The 12,272-nt window shown below is 40.0% G+C and overlaps 2 protein-coding genes across 2 annotated transcripts in view; one reads left to right on the top strand and one right to left on the bottom strand.

The window, feature by feature from the left end:
- LOC122819491 (E3 ubiquitin-protein ligase UHRF2-like) overlaps positions 1–7,951 on the top strand; it is a 34,901-nt gene extending 26,950 nt beyond the window's left edge. Inside the window, exons 8-16 of the mRNA XM_044096254.1 lie at positions 433–540; positions 623–727; positions 846–952; positions 1,048–1,210; positions 1,339–1,476; positions 1,998–2,271; positions 2,493–2,641; positions 3,677–3,775; positions 3,871–7,951. Coding sequence (XP_043952189.1) covers positions 433–540; positions 623–727; positions 846–952; positions 1,048–1,210; positions 1,339–1,476; positions 1,998–2,271; positions 2,493–2,641; positions 3,677–3,775; positions 3,871–4,017 — 1,290 coding nt within the window. The 3' untranslated portion in view covers positions 4,018–7,951. The remainder of the gene's footprint in view (positions 1–432; positions 541–622; positions 728–845; positions 953–1,047; positions 1,211–1,338; positions 1,477–1,997; positions 2,272–2,492; positions 2,642–3,676; positions 3,776–3,870) is intronic.
- Positions 7,952–8,626: 675 nt separating this feature from the next.
- Positions 8,627–11,805, bottom strand: oaz1b (ornithine decarboxylase antizyme 1b). Its single transcript, XM_044096255.1, is given in 6 exon segments — positions 8,627–9,605; positions 9,722–9,807; positions 10,147–10,319; positions 10,526–10,612; positions 10,614–10,665; positions 11,595–11,805. Coding segments are annotated over 6 exon segments (654 nt in total). The 5' UTR covers positions 11,720–11,805; the 3' UTR covers positions 8,627–9,474.
- Positions 11,806–12,272: the final 467 nt, after the last annotated feature.

Here is a 12,272-nt window from a genome sequence, read left to right as displayed (position 1 = left end):
AGCCAATGGAAAATAACTCCCTTCTTTACCAGAATGTGTGTTTTTTATTTTTTTATTTTTGCTAATTGAAACCAGCTCGCCTTATGCACTCGGGCACATTTAAGTACGCTGAGTCACACAGTGTTCATACTTGACTTTAAAACTTTAGCGTCTCTATAACTCTTGAAATAAACCACTTTTATTTTATTGTTGTCGCACTTTAAAACTCATTTGTAGCAGCTAACTCTGAAGGCAAACCTTCTAAAACTCAGACGTTTTCTTAAACCTTTAAATAAATAGCTTTCCCCTAATGTGATGTTGCCACTTAGGCATACTTAATCACCCTGTTGTAAGGGAACTTTTGAGGTGAAATGTAAAAAAAAAAAAACAACACAAGACGCTGTTTTACTGTTTGATTATGTTGAAAAGCACTTTTTATTGGTATAATTGCAGGGTATGGCCTGCGTGGGGCGCACTAAAGAATGCACAATTGTTCCCTCAAACCACTACGGACCTATTCCTGGCATTCCTGTGGGAACCACCTGGAAATTCAGAGTGCAGGTTGGCCGTGTTGAAAGCTGCAAATGAGAAAAACAAAGCCGTTGTCATTTTTTCGCCCTTCAACGTCTGCTTCGTTCCTCAGGTGAGCGAGGCAGGCGTTCACAGGCCGCACGTCGGCGGCATCCACGGCCGCAGCAACGACGGCTCCTATTCGCTGGTGTTAGCTGGGGGCTTTGAGGACGAAGTGGTGGGTTTCACTGTTGCTGCTGCTCTGTTCAGCCGCACGGGAACCACAGTGAAGTCTCATTGGCTCCATCTCTGATGGTGTGTGTGTGTGTGTGTGTGTGTGTGATCATCTGTGGTAGGACCGGGGAGACGAGTTCACCTACACCGGCAGTGGGGGTCGCGACCTCTCAGGAAACAAACGAATCGGAGAGCACAGTTTTGACCAGACGCTGACTCACATGAATAGGTGCAGCACCAAAATATGTGTTATACTCTTAATAGCTTTCTGTGGAGATTCAATTAAACATTCTGCTTCCATTTGTTCACTTGACTAATTTCCAGGGCGTTGGCCTTAAACTGCGATGCGCCACTGAATGACAAAGATGGAGCCGAGTCCAGAAACTGGCGGGCTGGAAAACCGGTGAGAGTGGTACGCAGCTCTAAAGGTAGACGCATCAGCAAATACGCTCCAGAAGAAGGAAACCGCTATGATGGTATTTACAAGGTATGTTGTGGGATCGTGCCTTAAAAATGATGTGACGTTGCTACTACGGCTCTAGTGCGTGTAGTTTAATTACAGATGCTGTCAGATACCCCTACGGGTTTAAAGTATGGTATTGCGGTGGTCTGTAGGTGGTAAAGTACTGGCCAGAGATCGGAAAGTGTGGCTACTTGGTGTGGCGGTATCTCCTGAGACGAGATGATCTGGAGCCGGCTCCATGGACCCCTGAAGGACTGGAGAGGATAAAGAAACTGGGCCTTTCGGTTCAGGTGAGACTGCTGCTTTTGCAGTGCATGAGGTTCGACGTACAAGCAACTTCAGATTTCTGATTTTAAAAAGTTAATAGACTTACAGTAAATATTGTTTTGCCGGGCTTAAATTTTTAGATCATCAAACAAATTTATATATCAGACAAAGATAAACAGAGCAAATACATAATAGTCATTTTTAAATCAAAAGAATAGCTATTTAAGCCAACCCGGGCTTGAACAGCTGACATGAATGAATGAAACATGAATTCTGCTGTGGGACAAAATCCTTTAATTTAAAGTTATTTCAGGTTTTGAGGTGAACTTACTTTTCCACATAAAACCAGGTTGCTTTGGATAGAGGTGTTTTTCTCCCCTCAATAAATGAAATCATCATTTGAAATCTTGGTTATATTCTTCTGTAGAGCAAAAAATTTGTTTGATGAGGATAGATATTTAAATATGACCAAAAACGGATGAAATCTGTAAGCAGCACAGAACAAACAGAAAACAAACATTCTCCTAAATATCTTTTCCTCCAGTACCCACCAGGCTATTTGGCAGCCATGGCTAACAAAACAAAGAAGGAGGCTTGTGCTAGGCCTGGCCGTGGGGGTCGCGGTAAGCACTATCCTGGAAGGGGGAGGCCACGGAGGCGCAAGATTAAAACGAAAGAGGAGTTGGAGGAGGAGGAGGAGGGCTTGGAGGAGGAGGAAGCGGAAGAGGGGGAAGAGCAGGGGGATGAGCCTCCAGAAGCCCAGATGCAAGAGGACGCACCACAAAGTAACGGAGAGCAGAAGACAACCGGAGAAACTGGTGGGTGCTTTTACAGATGTTCCTCAAAGCAGGTCAGAAAAGGTGGACAGGTGAGCGAGAGCAGCGTGATCACTGAAAACCTCTTCGAGATGCCTCTGTAATATCGTCACTAACCTCCATATTTACAATTACACTCTGCTTTCATTGTTTTATTTCTGTATGAAGTGTTTTGCTCTGCAAAATTAGCTTCTGCTCCTTAAATATTGCGCTGTTTTCATCAGAATCGTCACCAGAAACCGAGCCTCCGCCCAAACGTGTTAAGATAGAGGAGACCTTCCAGCTGACCGAGCAGCAACAGCAGCTGATCCAGGATGACACCACCAACAGGAAGCTCTGGGATGAAGCCATGGAGCACATTAAAGAGGGACCGGTATAACTACCAAAACATTTCGACGTTGTTTGTTTCAGGAGCCAGAGCTGGCATCACCTCGTATGTTTGAGCGAGAGCAGTCGGTGTTACACAGCTCAGCAGTACTGTAAGATTTAAAAACAAAACGTGGTTAAATGAGTGTTAATGTTGGCATATAATCTTTCTTTAGTGTCTTACTGGTAACAATGATTGAATGCGAGTATAAAAACGTCTTAACTTAGCACAAAATTAAAAGAAAATTTGCGCTGACCAGGTTTTTTTTTCTTTCTTTTCCCTCTAAATGGTGCCACAGTTGTAAGAAAAATCCAGAAGCCAGAAAAATGTGCCAATTCCCCTCTGCCAATGCCAAAAGCCTTTGGTGGAGGCAGTATGATGATGTGGGGCAGCATGCTCAAACGCACAGGAGAGGTGCCGTCCCACAGCTGTGTTTGACCAAGCTAGTGGCCAGCAGGAAGAGAATGTACCAGGCTGTTGTGGTTGTGTACATTTCTTTCACAACTGCGGCCTCAGTTTGTTAACGGATAACTTGTTAAACTGCCATTGTTTAAGTGTTATTTTATGATTATTTACTCTTGAATCCTAAATCATCCAAACAAACAAAGAACATCAAGAAGCAGAATAGGCAAAGAGGGTTTAGCAAGTGCTTCATGGGTGCAATCCACATACCCAACTCTGCTTTTCAGCTCACAAGTGCATTGTCTTTGCAAATGTGGCACCATTTAAGGGAAAATAAATAGGCCCACTATAAAAGTTTTATTGCCAAAAACCATTGTTGCAACAAAAGAAAATAATAAAAATGTTCTTACTTGACGTGCTTAGTAGATAAATAGGAAGCTCTTCATCAGCCAGAGAAAGTAAAGGAGCAGGAAAGTCATTGTCATATTTTTGGGTTGGAACCTCAAAAGGTTTGGGAAAACCTCAGTTAATCTCTCAAGCTTTTTGAAAGTGTTTCCTTTATTTTATTTGGTAATTCTGTATCTGATGCTCTAACAATGTCTGAGATGTAAACCTGAATACATTTTATTTCCATGAAAGAATTTCCTGCGAAAGCTGGAGCAGATCTTCATGTGCGTCTGCTGCCAGGAGCTGGCCTTCCAGCCCATCACCACCGTCTGCTCACACAATGTCTGCAAGGTATTCACCCTGTGCACCTTCACTAGACGTTATTTGTATGCAAATTCTGCAAAAATCCAGCTTCCCATTCTCATCCTGGCCTCTTGTGTCCTCAGACTTGTCTGCAGCGGTCGTTTCGGGCAGCAGTGTACACCTGCCCCGCCTGCCGCCACGACCTGGGCAAAGACTATGTCATGAACCAAAACAAGAAGCTGCAGATTCTCCTCGACCAGTTCTTTCCCGGCTACAGCAAGGGCCGATGAGATCCAATTTACACGTGTGGATAGAATACATGCACATAAGCATCCATTCTGCGCACCCTCGTATACTGTCATGTACTTAGAAGCTCCACTTTGAAACGCGTTGCACTCACATAATGTACTTACCCACGGGCAATTGTATTTTGCATTTACAGCCATCTTATGTATACAATCATTTACACACAAACCACCTCAGTTAGAGACTGACCTCATCTGCTGAACTTGGATCGTCTCCATTTGCATCACCAGCCTGAAAAATTCAGACAGAGGACGTTGCCTCACCTCGCTACTCCAGCCACAAGACGTGGGCACAAAAACAAACGCACAAAAAGCCCCCCTCACCCACAGGCCCATCAAGGCCTTTTCTCCTTTGCTGTTTTTTTTTTTCTTCCATGTTGCCCGCTGGCTCTGTTAATAAGCAGTACATTGTTTGGGTGCACATTCATGCTTGAAAGCGAACGTTTAAATTCCTGCCAACCTGCTTGCATTTTACGTACCATGTATGCAGTTTTACACAAACGCGCAGAGGCAATTGAAAGGACTCTCTTCCTTGCCAGCTGGCGGCTTATGGTGCTAGAGAAGGGCAAGTGTGAGTGAGAGATTCTCAAAGCAAGGAGTTTTACACACTATTTTATAAAAATGAAGCACTATATTAGTGACTCGTGCTGTAGGCTTGTTTCTAGGCTAGTCTGGTGCATTTTTCTGCATCATGTTTGGTGCTCGTGTCACTTGGAATCGTCTAATTTCTTTCTACTGAGCTAAGAGGAATAAATGAAGCTTCACCAAGGTCATGGGAGTAGAAAACGTAAATAAAGAGCTGCTTCTAATTTTCTTCTACTAAATGTAAAAGTAAAGGGGTGATTCGTGGTAAAGATTCCACTCTAAATGAAATGGAGCAGGCGTTTCTTGGCCATCAGAAGAATACCCATTGATATTTCTTTTCGTTTACCACACCAATGCTCTGATTGGGTTTTTTTTCCCCCGCAGTGGCATCTTGAGAGGCCAGCCTATGTTTGTCCTTGATGTTACCAGGTAACAAGTCAGACCGTTTTCATAGCTATTTTGATCAAAATGTTCACAGCAAATATTTCTCTGCCGTTCTTCGACGTGTTGCGATAAATGTCTACTGGAGAGCTTTTGGCTTCTGAAAAGGAGCTTCATAAGTAGTCGCACAGCCAGATGTGGATACGTTTGTCACATTCCAGCCAGAAAATTGCGCATCTCAGATTGACAGTTTTGCAAAGGCAGCACATTTCTACTCCCTGTACTGTCTTTGTGGGGCAACCCACTGCAAAAGGCTCAGGGAGTCTGCCAAAATGCAGACCCCTTCCTCCCCATTTACTGACCATATGTGACAAAGAAATGCATGTTTGACCCGTTGGACACCTTTAGCTTTAATACCTGAAAGAGGGAGAGATGGATTAGTGTCATAAGCTTTGTCAGTGTTAGCCATGGTCCAGTTCCTGGTATGAAGATATGCCCCACTTTTAAAATCATTTGGTTAGTTGTCTATTATTTTGTAGCACCGCACACACTGCCTAATAGCTGGCTGAAATAAAACTTATACACATCCTGTCTTACAAGAAAGAAACATGTAGTCTTTTAAAAATATTTGCATCTATTACGCAGCTGACTGCAGGCTAGCTACACCAGCGGATAGCCTGACCAATTAACTACACCAAAACAAAACAAAACAAAAAAAAAAGAAGAAGAAAAAGGGTACAATATGACTTAATTTCTTCAGTTTGGAACAGTTATTCCTACTGTGATAATAATGTGATCTATAGCAGACTTGAGCAAAAAAATTGAAAAATAAACACTCACTAATTTAGATATAAGGAACAATTTTAGGTGGTTAATGAGTCGGGCTATCTGCAGAGTTTGCCAGTCAGCTGTTTTCTGCTTAACAAATATGCAATACCTAGTTGCCAAAAGAAGTAAAAAAACCCCCCACATACTTAGTGAGTTATTTAATTTCCACAACTTAATTACCCTTGTACGAATTTGCCTCCTTTTGTCTAACTTTCACCAATGCGTAGCAACCGCTTCGCTACGTACTTGGTACAACTGCAATGTCTGGTCACCCTGTCTTGTTTTTTCACATATAATTATATCAACATTAGTCCAGCATGTCTAAGCATTTTTTTTCCCTAATTATAACAGAATAAACCTAAAACAGGTGGATACTGCGTGTTAGATTTTAGGCAAAGTGTGAACAGCAGACAGGATGCGTCCGACCAAAGAGCAGCTCCATCACAGCACTGATGTGGTCATTAACTTTTTAGATGATCTAAAATGAGCCGATCAGAAAAGCAGTTCTGTGGCCTTAAATATTACATAATATACTGATTTTAGTGACTACGTCCCAACAGAATTCATTGCAAGACTGCATGAGTTCTGTCTCGAAAAATACCTAAAACAGAAAGCTCCCTGCTGCTGATTATTTCATTATGTCAGACTTTTTTTTGCTGACATTGCAAAGGAAAAAATTATTAGGATAAATATTACTCAAGAATCACAAATGCAAACTTATTTTAAAATACTTAACTGGTAGGTAAACTCAATAGGAGGCACAACATATTTTTTTTTGTACTGCTGGTGTACAGACTAAAAATGATTTATAACTAGAAAACGATTTAAAAAAAAATACGTTTTATGTGCACAGATCCTAGAAAAATGTGTTGCCCAAAATAATAACTTTGCATCGTATGTCCATTGGCTTCCAAATAAAAAAAATAGGTATAAACAAAGCTCACACTGTCCGAAATTAAGCTTAACTAACATGCACTTAAAAACTAATAATTACTTCTTAACTCATTTTAATTGCTGTAAGAATACACCTGCCGTACATTGTAAAGATCTTATCTTTCTTTTTTTTCTTTTTTTATCCTTTTGAGTCACATTGACTTAGACATTTTTATAAGTTTTATAACCCATAGCGTGTTACATGTTTAAATTCTGTCGTCGCCATCTTTGCCCACTGCATCGAATCATCAAATATTACTAGGTGTCTTGTTTTTTATATACATTAGAAAATTTGAACGCAATCGGTTATTCTGTTGTAACTGAGATTTGTGTCTGCTTGTATGGTACTTTAAAATGTCCCAGGTTGGCAGGTTAAATGGGAACCAAATCAAATGTGATGGAGAGCAGAGGCAGAGTTTCTGCACCGACCCGTAACGTGGACAGAGGTCACCTGCAGTGCCGCAGTTCAGATAATATACCAGATCAGTTTTTTGTTTTTTTTTATGTTTGGGGAAAATGTAGCCCATGTTTAATAGCCAGCGCGTAAGTCTTTGTGAGGCTGAATCTACGACACTTTTGTTCATTCAGCCTTCACGCACACACTTCTGTTCATATGCAAGTCAGCGACCGGTTGTTCATCAGCAGGCTGTTTGTTTATGGTGATGTCCTCGTTTCTGTTCAGTCATTCAGGATTTTTTTTGTATGAGTAACATGCAAGTACAAATGATACTACAGTCTTTAAAGCTCAATGTGATGTGCATTATCTTGAGATTATTTTATTTCCTGCATTGACTGGCTAGCTAACAGCCCTCCTTTCTCTCTGCTGTGACCTATGCCCCTTTTCTGCTCTCCGTGAACTTATAGTACTAACTTCTAGACGTCTTGTGGACGCTTGGCTTCAGTGCTGTGTTTTTTTTGTTTTTGTTTTTTATTGCACTCTGTTAAAAAAAATTGAGCAATCACATTTAGGTTTTCTAGAATGCTTATTGTTATCTCTGTCCGTACTCTGATTTTCTACGTTTTTTTGTTTTTTTTTCTTAGCTGCTTTTGTTCCGTTTTAATCAGTTTTGTCGGCAGCCTCAAATATTTGCAGCAATCTGAAAAGTTTCATTGCTTCATATTGTGATCTGAAATTTTATACATGTCATAATACTTGATATGTACCAATTAAATATTTGGATTCCAGAAAATGTCTTGTTTTTTTTACAGATCTTATAAAATTTAAAAACACTCAAGTTCCAGAGGAACACTAAATAGTAAAAATCTTAGTTTGCTAATTGAAACCTAAACAAAACATTGATTTATGGGAATCACCAGGCAGACCAAATGGAGAAAGAATTTGTCAAAAAATAAATAAAAAATGGTCTTGGTATAATTGCTAAATTTAAGCAAGAAATCAAGAAGCAATTACTTATGGAGTCCCCCAAGTGCCAATGTTTGGGAGCCTAAATCATTTATATCGCATATGAATGAAATATGGAGATGGTACAGATTTGTGCTCTGAAGACTTAAAACAATTTAGATTTGTTCAAATAATTAAGTTAGATGTTACCCTAAAAGAAGTGAGTATATCTGCAATAATCCACATGTACAGAGAATCAAAATTTTGCAATAGGTCAGACCAGTCAAAGAAAATGTTCACATCCCCATTTTAGGAACCACAATGTAATGTAAATATTCTCATCTTAAAATCTGTCATGTTTTTCTTAATCTTCTGCAGCCCCCTGGTGGCAAAACAAAGCATATCAAGCTTACTATTTCAATACCAATTATATTACAAACTTGTTTGATTTATATTATTAAATTTGTCCTCTGTTAGAGTAGCTGTATAGCAAACAATGAAATTAATCAAAATGTACAAGAGAAATGCTTTCATTGTTTTATTATCACAGAAGCACAACAGGTACCACTATGCAGGAGATGCTCAATATCATGAAAAGAGTTAAAGGAATGCTAATGCCAGAAGAGAAACTATTCCAGTAACACCACGGCATTTTATCTCCAACCTTCAAAACAAAATTCTACAATATTGTCCGATACATGTGGCAGAAAGGGAGGGTGGGGGGGCAAAAGCTATTTGGATTACTTACTTCGGTTTCACCAAGTGCTGTCAGTCATTAAATCAATTGTATGTTGGATTACTTTCATACACATGCATTGGCTTTCAATTGTTTTAATCCACATCTAGAATAAAGTGTTCAACTATCCAGCTAGAAAGTACCAGTATTTGGGGCTGATTAATACAAAGGATATTACTGTGACAAAAGAAAGCTGGTCCCGCTGATGAGTTTATTCAGTCTGGAGAGAAAATATTTAGAAAATTTAAATAAACAATTCAGCCAATCCTAACAAGAAAACTGGAGTACCCGAGTGTAAAACTGATGACATTTTTTTTTTGTTGTACATTCAAGAAATGAAAAAAAAAATCCACCTTAAAATCTGTCAAAATAAAATGAGTTGACAAGCTATTAAAACTGCAAAGAATTTTAAGAGGACAAAACTCTTTATGAACAGATTAACTTACATATATTGATGCTGGAAACCAAAAATACACAGCTTACACATTCCCTTGATCACAAATAAGTGAGTACTTTTATACAGAAAGCTACAGCTCAGGATTTCAACACAAAACAGCTATGCATGTAAATAAAGCTGGAACTGTAAGATAATGGGAGCACGAAAACGTATCAGTGGGAGGAGAAGATGTCTGGAGGACTACTCATCGTCTGAGGAGTCCCTGTCGAAAGTATAGGCCATGAAGAAAACGTCGGGTCGAGGAGGGACGAGGGCATGGCCCGGTTTCACGATCTCAAAGCCCAGGAAACTGAAGGTACGCACCAGTTTAGCTGCAAAAACAAGTCAGGGACGGTACGTTAACATTCAGAGCTAATGGCAGCGACCTACATCGAGTCAAAACGAATAATTTGAACACAAAGAGGTGAACCGTTCAAATGAAACTCACCACGATCATCTCTGTTCTTGTAAAAGCAGACAAACACACTATCAACTTTCAGATGTTCTTCGGCATACTCCAGGAGAGCCGCAAAACTAAACAGGAATAGAAATGTAGATGAGGGAAGAGATCAACTGAGGGGTTTTTTCAGCCCAACAATGCAAAAGTAATCACAACATTTTGTGAGAAGTTAAAAATCAAACTGCACACTGACATTTAATTGTGCTTTTGAATTTATAGATATGAAAGCAAAAAAAGAGAACAACCATAAATGTAACCATCACAATAATCCTGTCAGTTTTTGAGATTGTCAGACAACAATTGGGATTGTTGTAAAAATGAATTAAATTCTTAACAGTACAAGACTTATTTTAAAGATAACAATAAATGCCCGTAATTAAAGACCAGCTTCAAGGCTCCAGCTGTGCTCTCACCTCTCTTTGCTGCCTTCTGGAAGCGGGTCAAGAGGTACCTCCACATAGAGTGCACTGCTGCTCAGGACAGCATCCCACTGTATCGTCTTTGTGGCTGTGGGACGGCTTTGGAAGTGGAGTATCCCCGGGCGCCCATTCCCTGCAGGCTCTTCTGTTACTGTCAATTTTCGATCCTGAAATTAAGTAAGGTTAGTGAGAAGAGCTACAAGTAGCATGAGATTAATGCAAAAAGAGAGTCCAAGGACAAACGCACACGTCTATATATAAAAACTTTAATCACCCTGGAAGTAATGACAGGCCACTAGTTCTAAAATGTGTTCAAAGATATAAGCACATCCATTATTTTTGCAAAATTTAGCTTTTTCTTTTGTTGACTTACTGAGTAGAGCGGCCGAGCTGAAGGAGCGTGATCCCGTGTGCCATTCCCTCGCCCACCTGGGATCTTCAGGGGTGGGAGAGGGGCATCAGGAGCACCACAGAGGCCCTGGGCCGCGGGTACTACTACAGTGCAGGGACAAGCTGCCGTAGAGAGGAGGAGGAGGAGGAGAATAAGTCAAATGCTCAAGGCTGCCTTTTACAATATAAAACAGGAATGATTGCTTAAAACTAAAATTTATATTTGACAACTCAACCTCCCTTCCCCCCTTTGACATTGAGGTACTGTAAACACAAGTGTAAATCTACATAACAAATTAGAGGACTTTACTTATAGATATTATGAAACATAACGTGTTCTGGCAACCGCCATGACTAATCTAATCACGTTGCTGGGGGAGAAAAAAAAAAATAAAAAATCAATCAGTTGTGTAATAACTGACTAAACCGTAAGACAGAAAAAATACCGCTATTTTACTTTCAGGAACAAACAGCTCTTTTAGAAATAATCTAATTTACTTCATTGTTCAGTCAGACCTTGAAGATTAACAGGCCATCTAGGACGCTTAACTAAATACATTACGCTAGTGAATTTATTGACCGCCAACTACGTCAATTGGAGTTGTGAAATACGAGACATTGTTGGTGCGTAGTTTCAGTTTAAATTCACTGCGCAATACTACTGCCGTTCTTTGAATAGAGAAATAATACCAAAAGAAAGGCGTCACTTAACGGGTTGATGAGCTGTGGCTTATTGGTTAGCTTGCTAGCGCAGATCGCTATCGTGACGCAACACTGTTCGGTGTCCATAGCCACCTTTAAGACCGTTCAAGTTGAATGTCGAGGCACAAAAAAGCAGTGTATAGTCAAAAAAAAATTTCGTTTTAACCTCAAAACCGAAACAACCACGAGGGATGATAATGATTAATAATACATGGACTTTTAGGTACCATACAGTTAAATGCCGTTACTTCCGTTTTTTTCTGTTCTCGCTAGCTCTGCTGCCTAGCCACCCCTCCCCCACAGGACTGTTAGCACTTAGCTACGTGAGCAACGTTTTCATGTTTACTTACTTCCCAATCATGTCACAGATACCGCTACTTAAATTCGCCATGGTAGTAAAGGGCAGCTGTTTTCCTTCTTTCTCGCGAGCAAAGCAATGACTGTTTAGGATCCGCTGGAGGTTGGATTTTACCATCCGGCCTCGGATAGAGACACGACTGGCTGACTGCTCTCTGCTATGCTAGGCAGGGTAATGATCGACCAGGGCGACTGGCAGTGGGTTTTAAGGAAGACGAGAGAGGACCAAGTCAAGGTAGATATGACGACATGACACTGCTTCCGTTTACCTTCAAAATATTTTAAAAATATTTGAAATAGTTATTCTTCTGTTTTATGATCAAATTGTAGGAAAACGTGAAAGAAGGAAATTAAAACACAGAATATTGTGCAAAAGTTCTTATTTTTAACATATTGTCTGTTTTAGTTTCCTCTTTGATTAAAAAGATAAGGATCACATTACATTTAAGTATGCTTACTTCACAAAGTAATGATTTTTACATTGTGAAGTGAATGTAAAGAACATTTACTTCACAAATGTTTTTTTTTACATAATCTATGTTGGTGGTTTTGGTAACAACATTCAGACTTTGTGAAATTAACGTAGTTACATGCTGTTCAAAAATTTCAATGATAATTGCCTCACCACCTTAGATGAAGCTAATGTTCCGAGTTAGATATCTAAGGAGCCT

Source organism: Gambusia affinis, linkage group LG17 (assembly GCF_019740435.1).
Source record: "Gambusia affinis linkage group LG17, SWU_Gaff_1.0, whole genome shotgun sequence".
Classification (NCBI taxonomy): Eukaryota; Metazoa; Chordata; class Actinopteri; order Cyprinodontiformes; family Poeciliidae; genus Gambusia; species Gambusia affinis.
The sequence above is the reverse complement of the archived record's forward strand: the minus strand, read 5'-3'. Positions and strand labels throughout refer to the sequence as shown.